Source organism: Microtus ochrogaster, unplaced genomic scaffold (genome assembly GCF_000317375.1).
Source record: "Microtus ochrogaster isolate Prairie Vole_2 unplaced genomic scaffold, MicOch1.0 UNK43, whole genome shotgun sequence".
In the NCBI taxonomy this organism is placed as follows: Eukaryota; Metazoa; Chordata; class Mammalia; order Rodentia; family Cricetidae; genus Microtus; species Microtus ochrogaster.
Window position 1 is genome coordinate 1791334 of NW_004949141.1, and position 12735 is coordinate 1804068.

Here is a 12735-nt window from a genome sequence, read left to right on the forward strand (position 1 = left end):
AAAAAAAAAAAACAACCCAAAAAACTATACACACACACACACACACACACACACACACACACACACACTTGGAAAAGTATTGATTAGTTAATTTTTCCCCAGGGCCAAGAGCCTGGTTGGCAGAGCTTGGGCGGTTCAGTGTTCCCATCTCCAGAGGAGGCATTCTCTGTCACCAGCCCTGGCACCGAGCCTACACACACCGCAGAGCCACCGGGAACAGGCACGGTGTCAGCAGAGCTGTCGCTGTCGAGCCCATGGGCTGCAGGAGACTCGGAGCAGAGTGAGTACCCTGCATGTGTTTGTGGCTGTGCTGGACAGGGCAGGGGGAAGGATGAGGGCTGGGCCCATTCTCCTGCTCTCCAGCAGGCGTGGAAGCTCTGACAGACCCGGTCACGGACCCTGGACCCAACCCCTCATCTGACACAGCTATATGGCGTCGCATCTTCCAGTCCTCATACATCCGGGAGCAGTATGTGCTTACCCACTGCTCTGCCAGCCCTGAGCCAGGCCCGGGCTCCACCTGCAGCAGCGAGTCCCCAGGCTCCCAGGGACCCGGCTCTCCCAATGGTAGCCTTCCCCTGGATCCCCCTTCTCAGCAGGGCTGCCGAAGCCTGACCTGGGTAGAACCTGCAGGCTCCCGTTCTTGCCCCCTGCCTGTACCCCCACCATCTCCATTCAAGGTGAGATCTAGCACACATTCATCCATTATGTATCCAGCAAACATTTATTTACAGCATGCTGTGTGCAATGTTCATTATTAAGTCTAGCTAAAGAGATAGATGGGTAAATCTACATCTGTGATTATCACAACCAGTGAAGAACACAGGGGCATGGTATTATGACTGCTCAGAGTCAGAACGGCTGTTTGAGGGAGTTAGGAAGGTAAGGATGCCAAGAAGAAGCAAGTTAAAAGATGAGATTCTTGTATATATGTGAATATATCTCTATCTATCCATCCATCCATCCATCCATCCATCCATCCATCCATCCATCCATCCATCCATCCATCTATCTATCTATCTATCTATCTATCTATCTATCTATCTATCTATCATCTATCTATACTCAAGAAACAACCCAAAGTGGGAAATACAGTTGGAGGACAGAATTATGGGCAGCTGCCAACTTTACGATGGCCAGAAACTGAATTCCTTGACCTTCCACATCTCACATAGGTGGGAGCCTTGAGCGCTGAGGTGCTGGGCCGTCGGCACAGAGCAGCTCTGGCTGGGCGAAGTCTCTCATCTCCCTCCGGCCGGGCAAACTCAGTTCCTGGTAGACCCCGGCATCCCTCTCTAGATGCAATACCAGATGGATCAGGCCCTGAGCCGGGACAACAGCTGGGTCAGGGCCTAGATGATTCAGGTAAGGGTTGGATGGGAAGCTGGGTTTCTGATACCAAAGCCGTGGGGACGTGGAGCACAGCGCGCCATGTTGCCTACACCCGACATCTCTCTCCAGGAAACCTGCTCTCCCCAGCCCCCTTGGACTGGGATATGTTGATGGAACCACCTTTCTTATTCAAGGCTGTGCCACCCAATGGGGAACCAACCCCTCCAGCAGAGCCTCTGCCCCCCCAGGCTCCACGTTGTCATGTGGTGATCCGGGCCTTGTGTGGGGAACAGCCAATGTGCTGGGAGGTGGGTGCAGGGCTGGAGGAGCTCTGGGGTCCTGGGGATGGCTCACAGCCTACATCACTCCCCGGAAGAGAAGCTGCGTGGGATCAGGCACTCCATAGGCTTACTGCAGCCTCTGTGGTCCGCGACAACGAACAGCTGGCTCTCCGTGGAAGAGCTGAAACCACAGCTGAGCAAGGTAAGTTGCTACTAGGCACAGAGGCTTGGGACAGAAAATAGTGAAAGCATGGTTCTTTGTGTTAAGACACTCTCTTCCTTATTGTGTCACAAAGGATGTGAAGTGACTCACCACACCGACAGGGTAAGAAATTTTGCGGAGTAATGAGAAAAAGTGAAAATAACAGAAACTAGGGTTGAGAGATGGCTCAGTGGTTAAGAATACTGGTTGCTCTTCCAGAGGACCCAGGTTCAATTCCCATAACCCACATGGTGGCTCATAACCGTCTGTAACTCCAATTCCAGGGGACCCGACACCCTCTTCTCTATGTGCACTAGCATGTATGTGGTGCAAAGACACACAGGCAAGCAAAACACCCACATACGTAAATAAAAAAATAAAAAATATTAAGGTATAAGATACACAACATTAAGTTATATACTCTTGCAAATTGGGAAACTTCTTAGCAGCCAAAATGGAAGGCAGCATGATCTTGTAATAGTGACTGTCACATGAAAATAAATCTTCCATTCAATGAGACTATTAAAATCTATTCTTCACTGTCCCTGACCACACTGTAAGCAAGCACTCAACAGTCACATGAAGCTAATGACTACCATGCTGGATTACAGAAAGTTCTGAACAGCACTCAAATGAGTGCACATGGTGGTGGGTGTCTGGGCACATGTCCAAAGCCCTAGCAGTCAAGACAAGACAAGAAGATTCAGAGTTCTGGGTCAACCTAGGATAACACAAGACCTGAAGTCCTGCGATGGACCATCCAATACCCTTGCTCTAAAGCTTGCCTATACCTAACCTCCTCTCTACATTTGAATCATAGTGGGTATGGTGTTACACCTGTAAAGGCAAAGGCAAGAAGATTACTCCTAGTCCAACTGTGAATTGAAGATACAGCCTATTTCTTGTCAAAGATGGCTAGATCTGGTTGTGGACCATCTTGGCCATCCTCTATGTTCATATTCTAGTTGTTTTTGAGATGGGTCTTGCCCTGTAGCCCTGACTGGCCTGGAATTCATGTATCAGAATGCTTTGGCCTCCTGAGTGCTGGGATTAAATCCACCTTTGGCTTTCTAGGTTTTTGTTTGTTTTAATTTTTTTTTTTTTTGGTTTTTCGAGACAGGGTTTCTCTGTGGCTTTGGAGCCTGTCCTGGAACTAGCTCTGTAGACCAGGCTGGTCTCGAACTCACAGAGATCCGCCTGCCTCTGCCTCCCGAGTGCTGGGATTAAAGGCGTGCGCCACCACCGCCCGGCTCTGTGAGTTCGAGACCAGCCTGGTCTACAAAGGGAGTTCCAGGACAGGCTCCAAAACCACAGAGAAACCCTGTCTCGAAAAAACCAAAAAAAATAAAAAAATAAAAAAAATAAAACAAACAAGCCGGGCGGTGGTGGCGCACGCCTTTAATCCCAGCACTCGGGAGGCAGAGGCAGGCGGATCTCTGTGAGTTCGAGGCCAGCCTGGTCTACCAAGGGAGTTCCAGGACAGGCTCCAAAGCTACAGAGAAACCCTGTCTCGAAAAACCAAAAAAAAAAAAAAAAATTTTATATCTGAGTGCTCTGCATATACATCTGCAGGCCAGAAGAGGTCATCAGATCCTATTATAGATGGTCATAAGCCATCATGTGGATGCTGGGAATTGAACTCAGGACCTCTAGAAGAACAGCCAGTGTTCTTAACCCCTGAGCCATCGCTCCAGCCCTGCTTTCCAGTGTTTTTTATGCAGCTTTCTACAGATGGTGGGAGTTAAGCATGCCACTGCTTTGATTCACAGGCCGAGTCAGAAGGTCCTGGCTCCGAGCCGTTCAGACAAGCAAGGCCAGCTCTGCCCCATCCCACTTTACCTGCCCTGTTGCTGTAGATGCTTCCACTAGGGAAGTCTTGCCTGGAGTTGTGCAGGTGTGGAGTTCAGGTATGGTCCTTCCCTGGTGACCTCGAGGGTGTGACCTCACCTTGCTGGCTACCCAGCAGAACTGACTTCTGTACTCCTGCAGATCCAGCTGAGCTCTCAGGCCCGTCTGCCTCTCAAGATCATCTGGCTGCAGCTCCTCTGCCTACAGCAGTCCACTCTAAAGGTATGGCTCAAGGGCAGTGGGTTGGGCGCAAGTGGCCTTTAGGCCTCTTGCTGGTATTGGGTGACCCTTCTGTAGGACATCAGGGAGGCTCTTCTGTAGGTGCCTGGGACCTGGACTTAAATGACAACTCCAAATCAGCACTGGGGGAGCCCAGATCCCCCACTGGAGGTCATCATGGCTTGCCCCGCCAGCCTTCGGCCGCTTCCAGGCTCAGCCTAGGTCGTCATCGCAGACTCTGCAGCTCCAATAAGGGCCAGACTAGTGACAGCAACAGTGATGGCAGCAACCATGACTACCTGCCTTTGGTGAGGACTGGGGAGGTGGAGGGTGGCACCACTGGAGTCAGAGCTCTGTCTCAGCTCCCCTCCCCCCACCTCTTCTCTCCTCAGGTGAGACTGCAAGAGGCCCCAGGCTCCTTCCGCCTGGATGAACCCTTCTGTGCCGCTGTATGCATTCCTCAGGAGCGCCTGTGCCGAGCCTCACCCTTTGCTGCACACCGTGCCAGTCTCAGCCCCACCTCAGCCTCATCTCCTTGGGCACTTCTGGGCCCTGGTATTGGCCAGGGTGACAGCGCCACAGCCTCCTGCAGCCAGTCACCCAGCTCAGGCTCTGAGGGTCCAGGCCAAATAGACAGTGGACGGGGCTCAGATACTGAGGTCTCAGAAGGAATGGAAAGGCAGGGCAGCTCTGATCTGCGGGGGCGCACCTGGGCCACAGCAGTGGCCCTGGCATGGCTGGAGCACCGCTGCGCAGCTGCCTTTGGCGAGTGGGAACTGACAGCGTCCAAAGCCGACTGCTGGCTGAGGGCCCAACACCTGCCTGATGGCCTTGATCTGACTGCCCTCAAAGCTGCCGCCCGGGGGCTCTTCCTGTTACTGCGACACTGGGACCAGAATCTGCAGCTACACTTGCTGTGTTACAGCCCGGCGAATGTGTAAGGCTGCCTGTAGCTCTGGATAGCGACCCCCAACACAAAGTCACTGCCACCCAGGGCCAGTCTCCTGGTGCTGGGAAAGAATGAGTTGGTGTCTGCTGTCCTCCAGCGCTTCATCCCCTCCCCCAGAATACCCCTGCCATCACAGAAAGTGCCTGCCTGTGCTCTCTTCTCTCTCCCCACACACACCCCTCCCATGTGCTCTGAGCTCTCTATAGGACAATGGAAGAGGAGAGAGCTACAGCCCCAAGTCCTATGCAATAAAGTGCCTCTTAAGACTGCCTGATCAGCTGGGCGGTGGTGGCGCAGTTTTATGTTAGGAAGATGCACCTCACAGCATCTAGGCACAGATGGTCTAGGCATGAACAACCATCACCTTTACATAGGCTGCACAAAGGTGGACTTGGCAAGGTTTATTCTAAGAACACAGAGTCTATTCCACCCATGACCCTGGGCGAGTCCTAGGAGGAGGTGGATTTCAGTGAGTTTTCCGGCTAGGCTGGATGTTCTTGGGGGAAGACTGGGGGGACAGCCAGAGCTGCAGCAGGATGACAGCGTGGCATATGTGCAGGGAGGCAGAGCTGAAGGATGTGGATGGGTATGTGTTCCAGGAAAGCTCAATGAGTCCCAGCACCAGCAACCTGGAAATGAGAAACGGATTTTATCCATTTCAAGGCCGGTAGCTCCTGGGCTTCTCATGCTTAGACCCACCCACCATCCCCTTCTAGGGTCATAGCTTTGGGAGGAGAAGTTCCCTAGCCCATTCCCACTCTCCCAGGTTGTCCCAGCCAGTACCTGAGCAGGTGTGTGAGCCAGCGCACAGGCATAGCCCACAGGAGGTAGGGCAGTGTATGGAAATACCAGACATAAAACTGGTAGTGGAGGGAGCGGCTAAAGCAGATGCCAATGAAATTGGAGGTGAAGAGGGTGGAGACGATCTGTAATAGGGTAGTTAAGGCCGTGCACAGGACTAGAGAGCATGGTGGAGGATGAGGGTTCAGAAAGAAGGGACAAAAGTTCTGGGGTCAGAAAGCAGCCTGCCCTGATCCTGCCATTCCCACAAGCATGCCCCAGACCAGCTTCTAAGCCTCTCTGGATCTGCTCCTCAGTTTAGGAGGGTGACAGGAATGTTTGGGACTACAAAGCCTAAGGAGTTTTAGTCCCTCACTTCCTAGCCCTAATTCTTCCCTCTGTAAAAGTAATCCAAGTACCTCCCCAGCTCCGGTGGATTACCCGTGAGGGTGAATGGACTCTTAGGACGATACTGAGAAGAGTGCAGGCACCCTCGGTGCTGGCCCCAGAGGCAGAGTTAAGACTAAACTGTGCTGAGACATGTAAGGTGCTCAGTGTAGTGTTTGCTGCAGAGGACAGGCTCCATGAATGGGCTCCTGCTTCTTCCCCAATCTTAACCCTGACCTGAGGCCAACAGCTAAGCCTCCATCTGCACTTGGACAGATCACAACTTACCCTTTCATGATTTAAAGGATATGGTTAGGTGTGAGGGGTTGGGGGGGAACTTTCCTTTTGGAAGGATCCTTCAGCAGTGACAGAATACTTTCCCCTGTTCTGAAGAGAAGTCATTCAGACATTTAGCAAGCTTCGATTGTGTGCCAAATTCTAGATCAACCACTGTGAGCTTAACATCACCCCCAAGCAGCTCCTGAGGCCTAAGCTCCATCCCCCGAATCTTCCCATTATAGTAACCCCCATTTCTCACCTGTGCCACCTACAGAGGGCAAAGAGCAAGAGGAGGGTAAGATGGGCAGCCAACAGGGCCAGATGGAAGGCACGGTGCAGGAAGATGGCCTCAGGAAGGAAGCGCCAGTTCACTGTCCATTGGAAGAGAAACTGACGGCCAAGGTCAAAGGAGCGGGATAGGTAGCCAATGGGGTTCTCCAGCAGGAAGGGCAGTCCCAGCACCACCTGAGGATGGGTGTGATGCCAGCAGAGCTGCTAAGACTCACCCCAGTCTTCAGGGTAGGACTTAGGACAGCACAGTGGGATGGGAGACCCAGAAGCTCCTGTATTTCCAACAGGAGTAGCAGGAAGCCTTCCACTCCCACTCCCCGCCAGAGCCAGACACTACAGCAGCATAGGAGGGAGGATATCACACTGCCCTTCTCAAGAATTCACCATTTGTGTGTGTGTGTGTGTGTGTGTGTGTTAGGAGAGGGAAGTATTTAGAGAGAGCCTCCCTTTATATCCCTAGCTGGCCTGGCATTTGTTACGCAGACCAGGCTGGCCTTGAACTCAAATCTACCTGCCTCTGCCTCCCAAGTGCTAGGGTTAAAGGTGTATGCCACCATATCCAGCTGATTCACCAGGTCTTAAGCAGGCAGCTTTAGGAGGCCTCTCAGAGGCCTGCCAAATCTAGTAGCCATGTAACCTAAAAGACAAAGGCAGTGGCTGCCCAGGTCAGAATCAACTCCAAACTCTTGTGTGCTGGCTTTTGAGGAAGACTTGAGAGATTTAAGGAGATCTGAAAGTGGCTCTTTCACATGGGTAAGGGGAGGTTGAAGAGGCACCTGAATAGCAGCACAGATGGCCAGCTTGGGGAGGGCACCACGGAAGCCAAACTGAGTAAGGAGAAGAAAAAGCAACCCAGGGGCGAAGAGCAGAACATTCATCTTCACAGAGACGGCCAGGCTGTAATGGACAAAGGAGGGGAAAGGTGGAAGATCAGCTCCAGGACTGTGTGCCCCATGCAAAGACACACCCACCTCCCCAGAGATTCCTCTCTCCAGGCCAGCAAGCACCAGGATGTGGTCCCCATCCAGAACTGCCAGAGGGGTATAAGATGACCTGGGAATAAGGGATTAACATCGAGTCCCTATGTCCAGCCTAACTGATCACACACTGAGTAACATATTTACAAGGTTCAAGGGTCAATTCCAACAATGTGTGCCATCTGAGGACAGCATGGAGACAAAGGGACTTTCTACAGATCTTGAACTTGTTCAGGGAGGCCCAGAGTGACCTACATTATCTAACCACTCTTTACGCCCTCTGCTGCGGAACACTGGGGAGATTTGGGAATGTCCATGGTGACAGAGGGGGCCAGAAGTGAGGGGAACTGACCTGAAACAGCAGCAGCCCCAACCCCAGTGGTGTGCCAGGAAGAGGTTGACGCTTAGGAAGAGCAACGCCATAGCCACTGGGTCATTGAAGAGCCGCAGTACAAAGATGGAGTGGACACGGTAAGAGGCACAACACATGAAGAAAAAGACGAAGGGAGGTACCTAAAGGTGGGCACCAAGGTCAGCTCCCCAAACCTGAGTCACCCCATCACCCACTTGAGGGCAGAACCAGCTGGTCCTGTAGCACAGACTCACCTTGGAGGTCTGGTGGTATATCAAGAAAACAAGCAGCAAGGTGACAAGGTAGAGCACAGCAAAGATGTTCTGGGCCATCGGGATGTCAGTGCCCTGGCCAGTCGCATAGTACAGCACCATAAAGATGTACACAAAACCAGCGGGGTAGCTGGAGATGAAAGGGAACATGAGCCCAGGCCAGGGCAATCATCCTGGAACCCTCCCAGCCCGTCACGATCTCCTCAAACCCCTAACGTCACTCACACAAGAGGTCCGGTGTCACCCTGCAGCTGTGTGTAGTCATGTGTACCATTGAGGACACCCTCCACCTGGGCCATGTAGGCTTTCCAGTCAATCTCTGTGTCTGGAAGGAGATAATACGGTCTAGTTACCTGTGAGTACAGAACTTGCCTGCCTCTAACCCCCATGCTTTCAGACCACCAGAGCACAGAGTTCTCATTCCCAGGGCTCCTCTCTTCCATTACTATCCCTTATCTAACACACATAGCGCATTGTGTGTGATCCCAGATACTTTGTGTGTGTGTGTCTGAAGGCTTGGCATTTGGTATCTTCCTCCGTCACTTTCTACCATATGTGTATATATATGTACACACATATATATGCACACACACACACGTGTAGATCATATAGATATATGGTACATCAGAGTCTAGTTAGTCAATTTGCTCAAAGGATCCCCTTGTCCTGCCACTGAAGTGCTAGGATTACAGGTAGACAACCATGCCTGCCTGGCATTTATGTAGAGTACTGGGGATCTGAACTCTTTTTCACACCTGCATGGCAAACACTACCTGCTAAGCCATTCTCTTAGTCCCATGAATCTAGGTATCTCAAACTCAGTACCTAGAATTGAATTTATGGATCTTTCTTCCTATTCCAAATTTACTCTCCTTCCTAGGTTCCTGGAATAGTACCATGTTTGTCATACACTTCTCTCTTTTTTAGTTCTTTTTTTTGGGGGAGGGTAGTTTTGGCTTTTCGAGATAGGGTTTCTCTGTGTAGCTCTGGTTGACTTGGAACTCTCTCTGGAGAGCAAGCTAGCCACAGGCTTAGAGATACTCCTGCCTCTGCCTCCAGGGTGCTGGAATTAAGAGTGTGTCACCACTGCCTAGCATTCTTTTCAGGTTTTTTGTTGCTGTTGGTTGGTTGGTTTTTCAAGACAGGGTTTCTTTGTGTTATAGTCCTGGCTGTCCTAGAACTTGCTTTGTAGACCAGGCTGGCCTCAAACTTAGAGATCCACCTGTCTCAGCCTCCCAAGTGCTGGAATTAAAGGTGTGACCACCACCACCCAGTTCAGTGTTTTAAAAAATGATTTATTTATTTTTATTTTATGTGCACTGGTGTTTTGTCTGCATGTATTTCTGTGTAAAGGTATTAGATTCCCTGGAGCTGGAGTTTCAGACAGTTGTGAGCTGCCATATTGGTGCTGGGAATTGAACCCGGTTTCTCTGAAGATCAGCAGTCAGTGCTCCTAAGCACTGAGCCATCTTTCCAGCCTTCCTTTTCTTAAAAGGAAACAGGCTTGCTCTCTTTCTCTTTTTTTGTGTGTTCATATGCACATGTGTGTACACACATATGGGTGGGTGTGTACATGAGTGTGGAGGCTAGAAGTTAATGGTGAATATGTTTCTTGAATGTTCCTTACTCTCGTTTTTTAGAAAACAGGGTCTTTATGAAGCCAGTTATGGTGCCTGCCTTTAATCTCAACATTTAGGAGCCAGAAGCAGGCAGATCTTGCTGAGTTTGAAGCCACCTACAAAGCAAGTTCCAGACCAGTAAGGTTATACAATGAGACTTAAAAAAAAAGTAAACTGATCCTAGAAAAAAAAAAAAAACCCACCGGTAATGGTTAACGGTCTCAAGTGGTGACAAGTCTTCATTCTTCAAAAGGACTTTCAAGACGTAAGAATTAAATGCATGAATAAAACAGATCTGGGAAGGGAAGTGACTGTCTAAGGATCCAGACAAGCAGCAGCCACAGCACACTAACTCTAGCCAGAACTGACTTAGCTTAGGCTTTCTTATCAGGCTGGATTTTAAACGCAGAAGGCAATCTCCAGGGTACCGCCCTTTTTTATGAGAGAGATTACGATCCCTTTTCTGGAAAGCGGGCTTGAGGCTCGGGTAAAGGATATGGGTTTGAATGATAAATGAATGCTCTGTAATCTAGTTTGCGTCAAAGGTCCGAGTCTCCCTCCCTCCCTCCAGGTCTCTCCCCTTTAGTGAACTCACATGCCACCCTGTGAATGACCCAGAAGGTGATGCCCACCTCTGCTAGGCAAAGGCAGGAGGCCACCAGCAGTGTGTAGCGTGGCTCCCGCAGCAGACGGCAGCATTCTTGCCAGGCCCGCTGCAGCCACTGTTTCCAGAGTCCTGCCGGCTGGGCAACAGAACCCGGCGGGCCGCGTTTCCGTAGCCCAGCAGCCATCTTGACGGTGCGCCACTCTTGTGGTCCCACCCGGGGGAAACCAAGCCTAAGACACTGGGTTCCGCTCTCCGCCCTGCGCGTCCTCTCAGACCAAACGCTGTTCCAAGTCACAAGAATCCATGTTTATTCCACTGCAGTTTATTTCTTTTAATTGGGTTTAGCGCGCCAGGCGTTCTAGTTAAAAATGATCCATTGGATACACATCTACTGCTTATTATATACAGTGGTGGGAGATATTTCTAATGGGGGTGTATGAACCTGAATGAGATAACTAGCGCTTAGGACGCATCTCCTTTGGAAAACTACACTCTGTTGTAATGAGAACACACAGTCTGGGGGAGGGGGAGGGAAATGGGAGGCGGTGGCGGGGAAGGGACAGAAATCTTTAATAAATAAATAAATTTATAAAAAAAAGAACACACAGTCTTCTCGGGGGATGTACCGTACACAGCACACAAACGCTAGTATATCTGAATGTTTGCCCAGCAAATAACAGTTCTGGCTTCTGTTCTCCAAGCCCAATTTTCCACTTGGCCTGTGCCGAGCGTCATTGTGTTCACCGTAGTGGGCAAAGCTTCTTTCTGTGTTCCTCCCGCCTTCCTTCGGGTGATCCAAACGTCTTGGGAAAGAAATCTCTAATTAATCAGGCTTCTTAATGGAAAGGGTTGTTAAAACCGAACACAAAAGGACGCCGCGATGAATCCGGGTGAGTCTGACACGAGGAAATGTGGTCGAATTACGAGAGGCAGGGTAGTGCGTGAAGACACCAAACAATTCGGCTTCCCAGCCGGAAGATTTTCAAAACAGAGCTTAGAAGATGACGGAAGTTCCACGTGTTCGTAGCGAGCATCTGCAGGAGAGGGCGGAACCACAGGCTCCTCCTCCCAGTTCTTACCTCAGCGATTGGGCTCCTAAGCTCCGCCCTGGCTGCACTGCAGCCCAGAGCATGGCCTCTCTCCCGACTTCCGTGTCCTCTCCGGAGTTACCCGAGCAAAACTTCCAGTACCGCGAAGTCCAATACTGGGACCAGCGCTACAAAGATGCAACCGATTCTGGACCCTACGAATGGTTTGGGGACTTCGCTTCCTTCCGTGCCCTCTTAGAGCCGGAGCTGTGTCCTGAGGACCGTATCCTCGTGCTAGGTGGGTAGTCCCGGTGCTGTCCCAGCCAGGGAGTCGCTGGCCAGACCTCATCCGTTTTCTTCCTTCTCCTTTCTCCTGTACGAGGACACCCCGGTTCGGAGCCAAGACTCAGTACCTTCAGAATCCGTCTGTATTTAGCCAGGGCAAACAGACATAAGAGATCGTCAGTACTCTGGATAAAAGACTTCTTCAGTGTCCCAGCGAGGGTCATGACCCTGTCCCAGACAATGGAGAGCTCCGATCTGTGGACCTACTTCAAGTCCCAACATAACTGGCTGTGTAACATAGAACAAGTCATGAATCCATTGTGTGCTTCAGTTTCCATTTCTAGAAATAGGATTGCCATTTTTTCTGGAGCAAGTCATGTGCAGGCACCTCGAGCATAACACCGAGTTTTCTTTTCGCACCAGTGGGTACCCGAACTATTGTCAGGTAAAGGGAGTTACTTCTCTGAGCTCCAGCTGACACTTGCTTCTAAACACTAGTAGGGTAGGATAACGCCCCTTGAGTCTGCTGGGGAATTGCAGCTGAGGTAGGTGTCGTTTCTCAAAGAGAGAAGCTAGGATGTAAAGCAAATCTCTGTGAGGTCCAGCTCTCCCACTGTCAGCCGCTGGAAACCTTTAGAATTTAGAGTCTGGATGAGTAGAGTTGCCTTCCAAATACAGTTTTTTAAATTTTTGTTTAGTAGAAATCAGTATACATTTTGTTTTGTTTTGTTTGTTTGAGACAGGTCTCACTGTGTGATACGGGCTGGCCTGGAACTCAGAGATCCACCTGCCTCTGCCTCTAAATCCTGTATACATTTAAGGGAAATATTTGATAAAGATAAAGGATATCTCTTATACATACATATGTAAAGTATAAATAATATAATGTGTGTGTCTGCTCTACTCAATTTGGGAGTAGAACATGATCAGGACTAGAAAGCATAACGTAGTGACTAAGAATTTGGACTCTGGGAGCAGGGAGTTAATGTAAGAAACTTGGCTTAGCTGGTATTGTAATCTTTTTTTT

At 50.3% G+C, this 12735-nt stretch overlaps 3 protein-coding genes across 5 annotated transcripts in view; 2 read left to right on the forward strand and 1 right to left on the reverse strand.

The window, feature by feature from the left end:
* Positions 1–5098, forward strand: part of Vwa5b2 (von Willebrand factor A domain containing 5B2) — a 17030-nt gene extending 11932 nt beyond the window's left edge. The window contains exons 16-23 of the mRNA XM_026790160.1: positions 103–280; positions 367–680; positions 1176–1365; positions 1462–1815; positions 3585–3722; positions 3805–3885; positions 3961–4190; positions 4275–5098. Coding sequence (XP_026645961.1) covers positions 103–280; positions 367–680; positions 1176–1365; positions 1462–1815; positions 3585–3722; positions 3805–3885; positions 3961–4190; positions 4275–4823 — 2034 coding nt within the window. The 3' untranslated portion in view covers positions 4824–5098. The remainder of the gene's footprint in view (positions 1–102; positions 281–366; positions 681–1175; positions 1366–1461; positions 1816–3584; positions 3723–3804; positions 3886–3960; positions 4191–4274) is intronic.
* A 115-nt stretch (positions 5099–5213) lies between these two features.
* Positions 5214–10584, reverse strand: Alg3 (ALG3, alpha-1,3- mannosyltransferase). Of its 2 annotated transcripts, none has more exons than XM_005368943.3 (9): positions 10384–10579; positions 8395–8494; positions 8152–8299; positions 7898–8058; positions 7345–7465; positions 6537–6742; positions 6309–6385; positions 5615–5759; positions 5214–5460 (listed from the first exon to the last, which is right to left on the reverse strand). In XM_005368943.3, exons 1-9 carry the CDS (start codon positions 10577–10579, stop codon positions 5298–5300), a joined length of 1317 nt encoding a protein of 438 aa, XP_005369000.1. In that variant the 3' UTR covers positions 5214–5297. The 2 variants fall into 2 exon arrangements, with proteins under 2 accessions (XP_005369000.1, XP_013209850.1); XM_013354396.2 differs by having other exon boundaries at positions 5298–5460; positions 10421–10584.
* A 365-nt stretch (positions 10585–10949) lies between these two features.
* The window catches only part of LOC101987384 (endothelin-converting enzyme 2), a 36845-nt gene continuing 35059 nt past the window's right edge, over positions 10950–12735 (forward strand). The window contains exon 1 of one of the 2 annotated variants that reach the window (XM_005368949.2): positions 10950–11721. In XM_005368949.2, coding sequence (XP_005369006.2) covers positions 11397–11721 — 325 coding nt within the window. In that variant the 5' untranslated portion in view covers positions 10950–11396. The remainder of the gene's footprint in view (positions 11722–12735) is intronic. The other variant, XM_005368945.2, reaches the window with a different exon arrangement.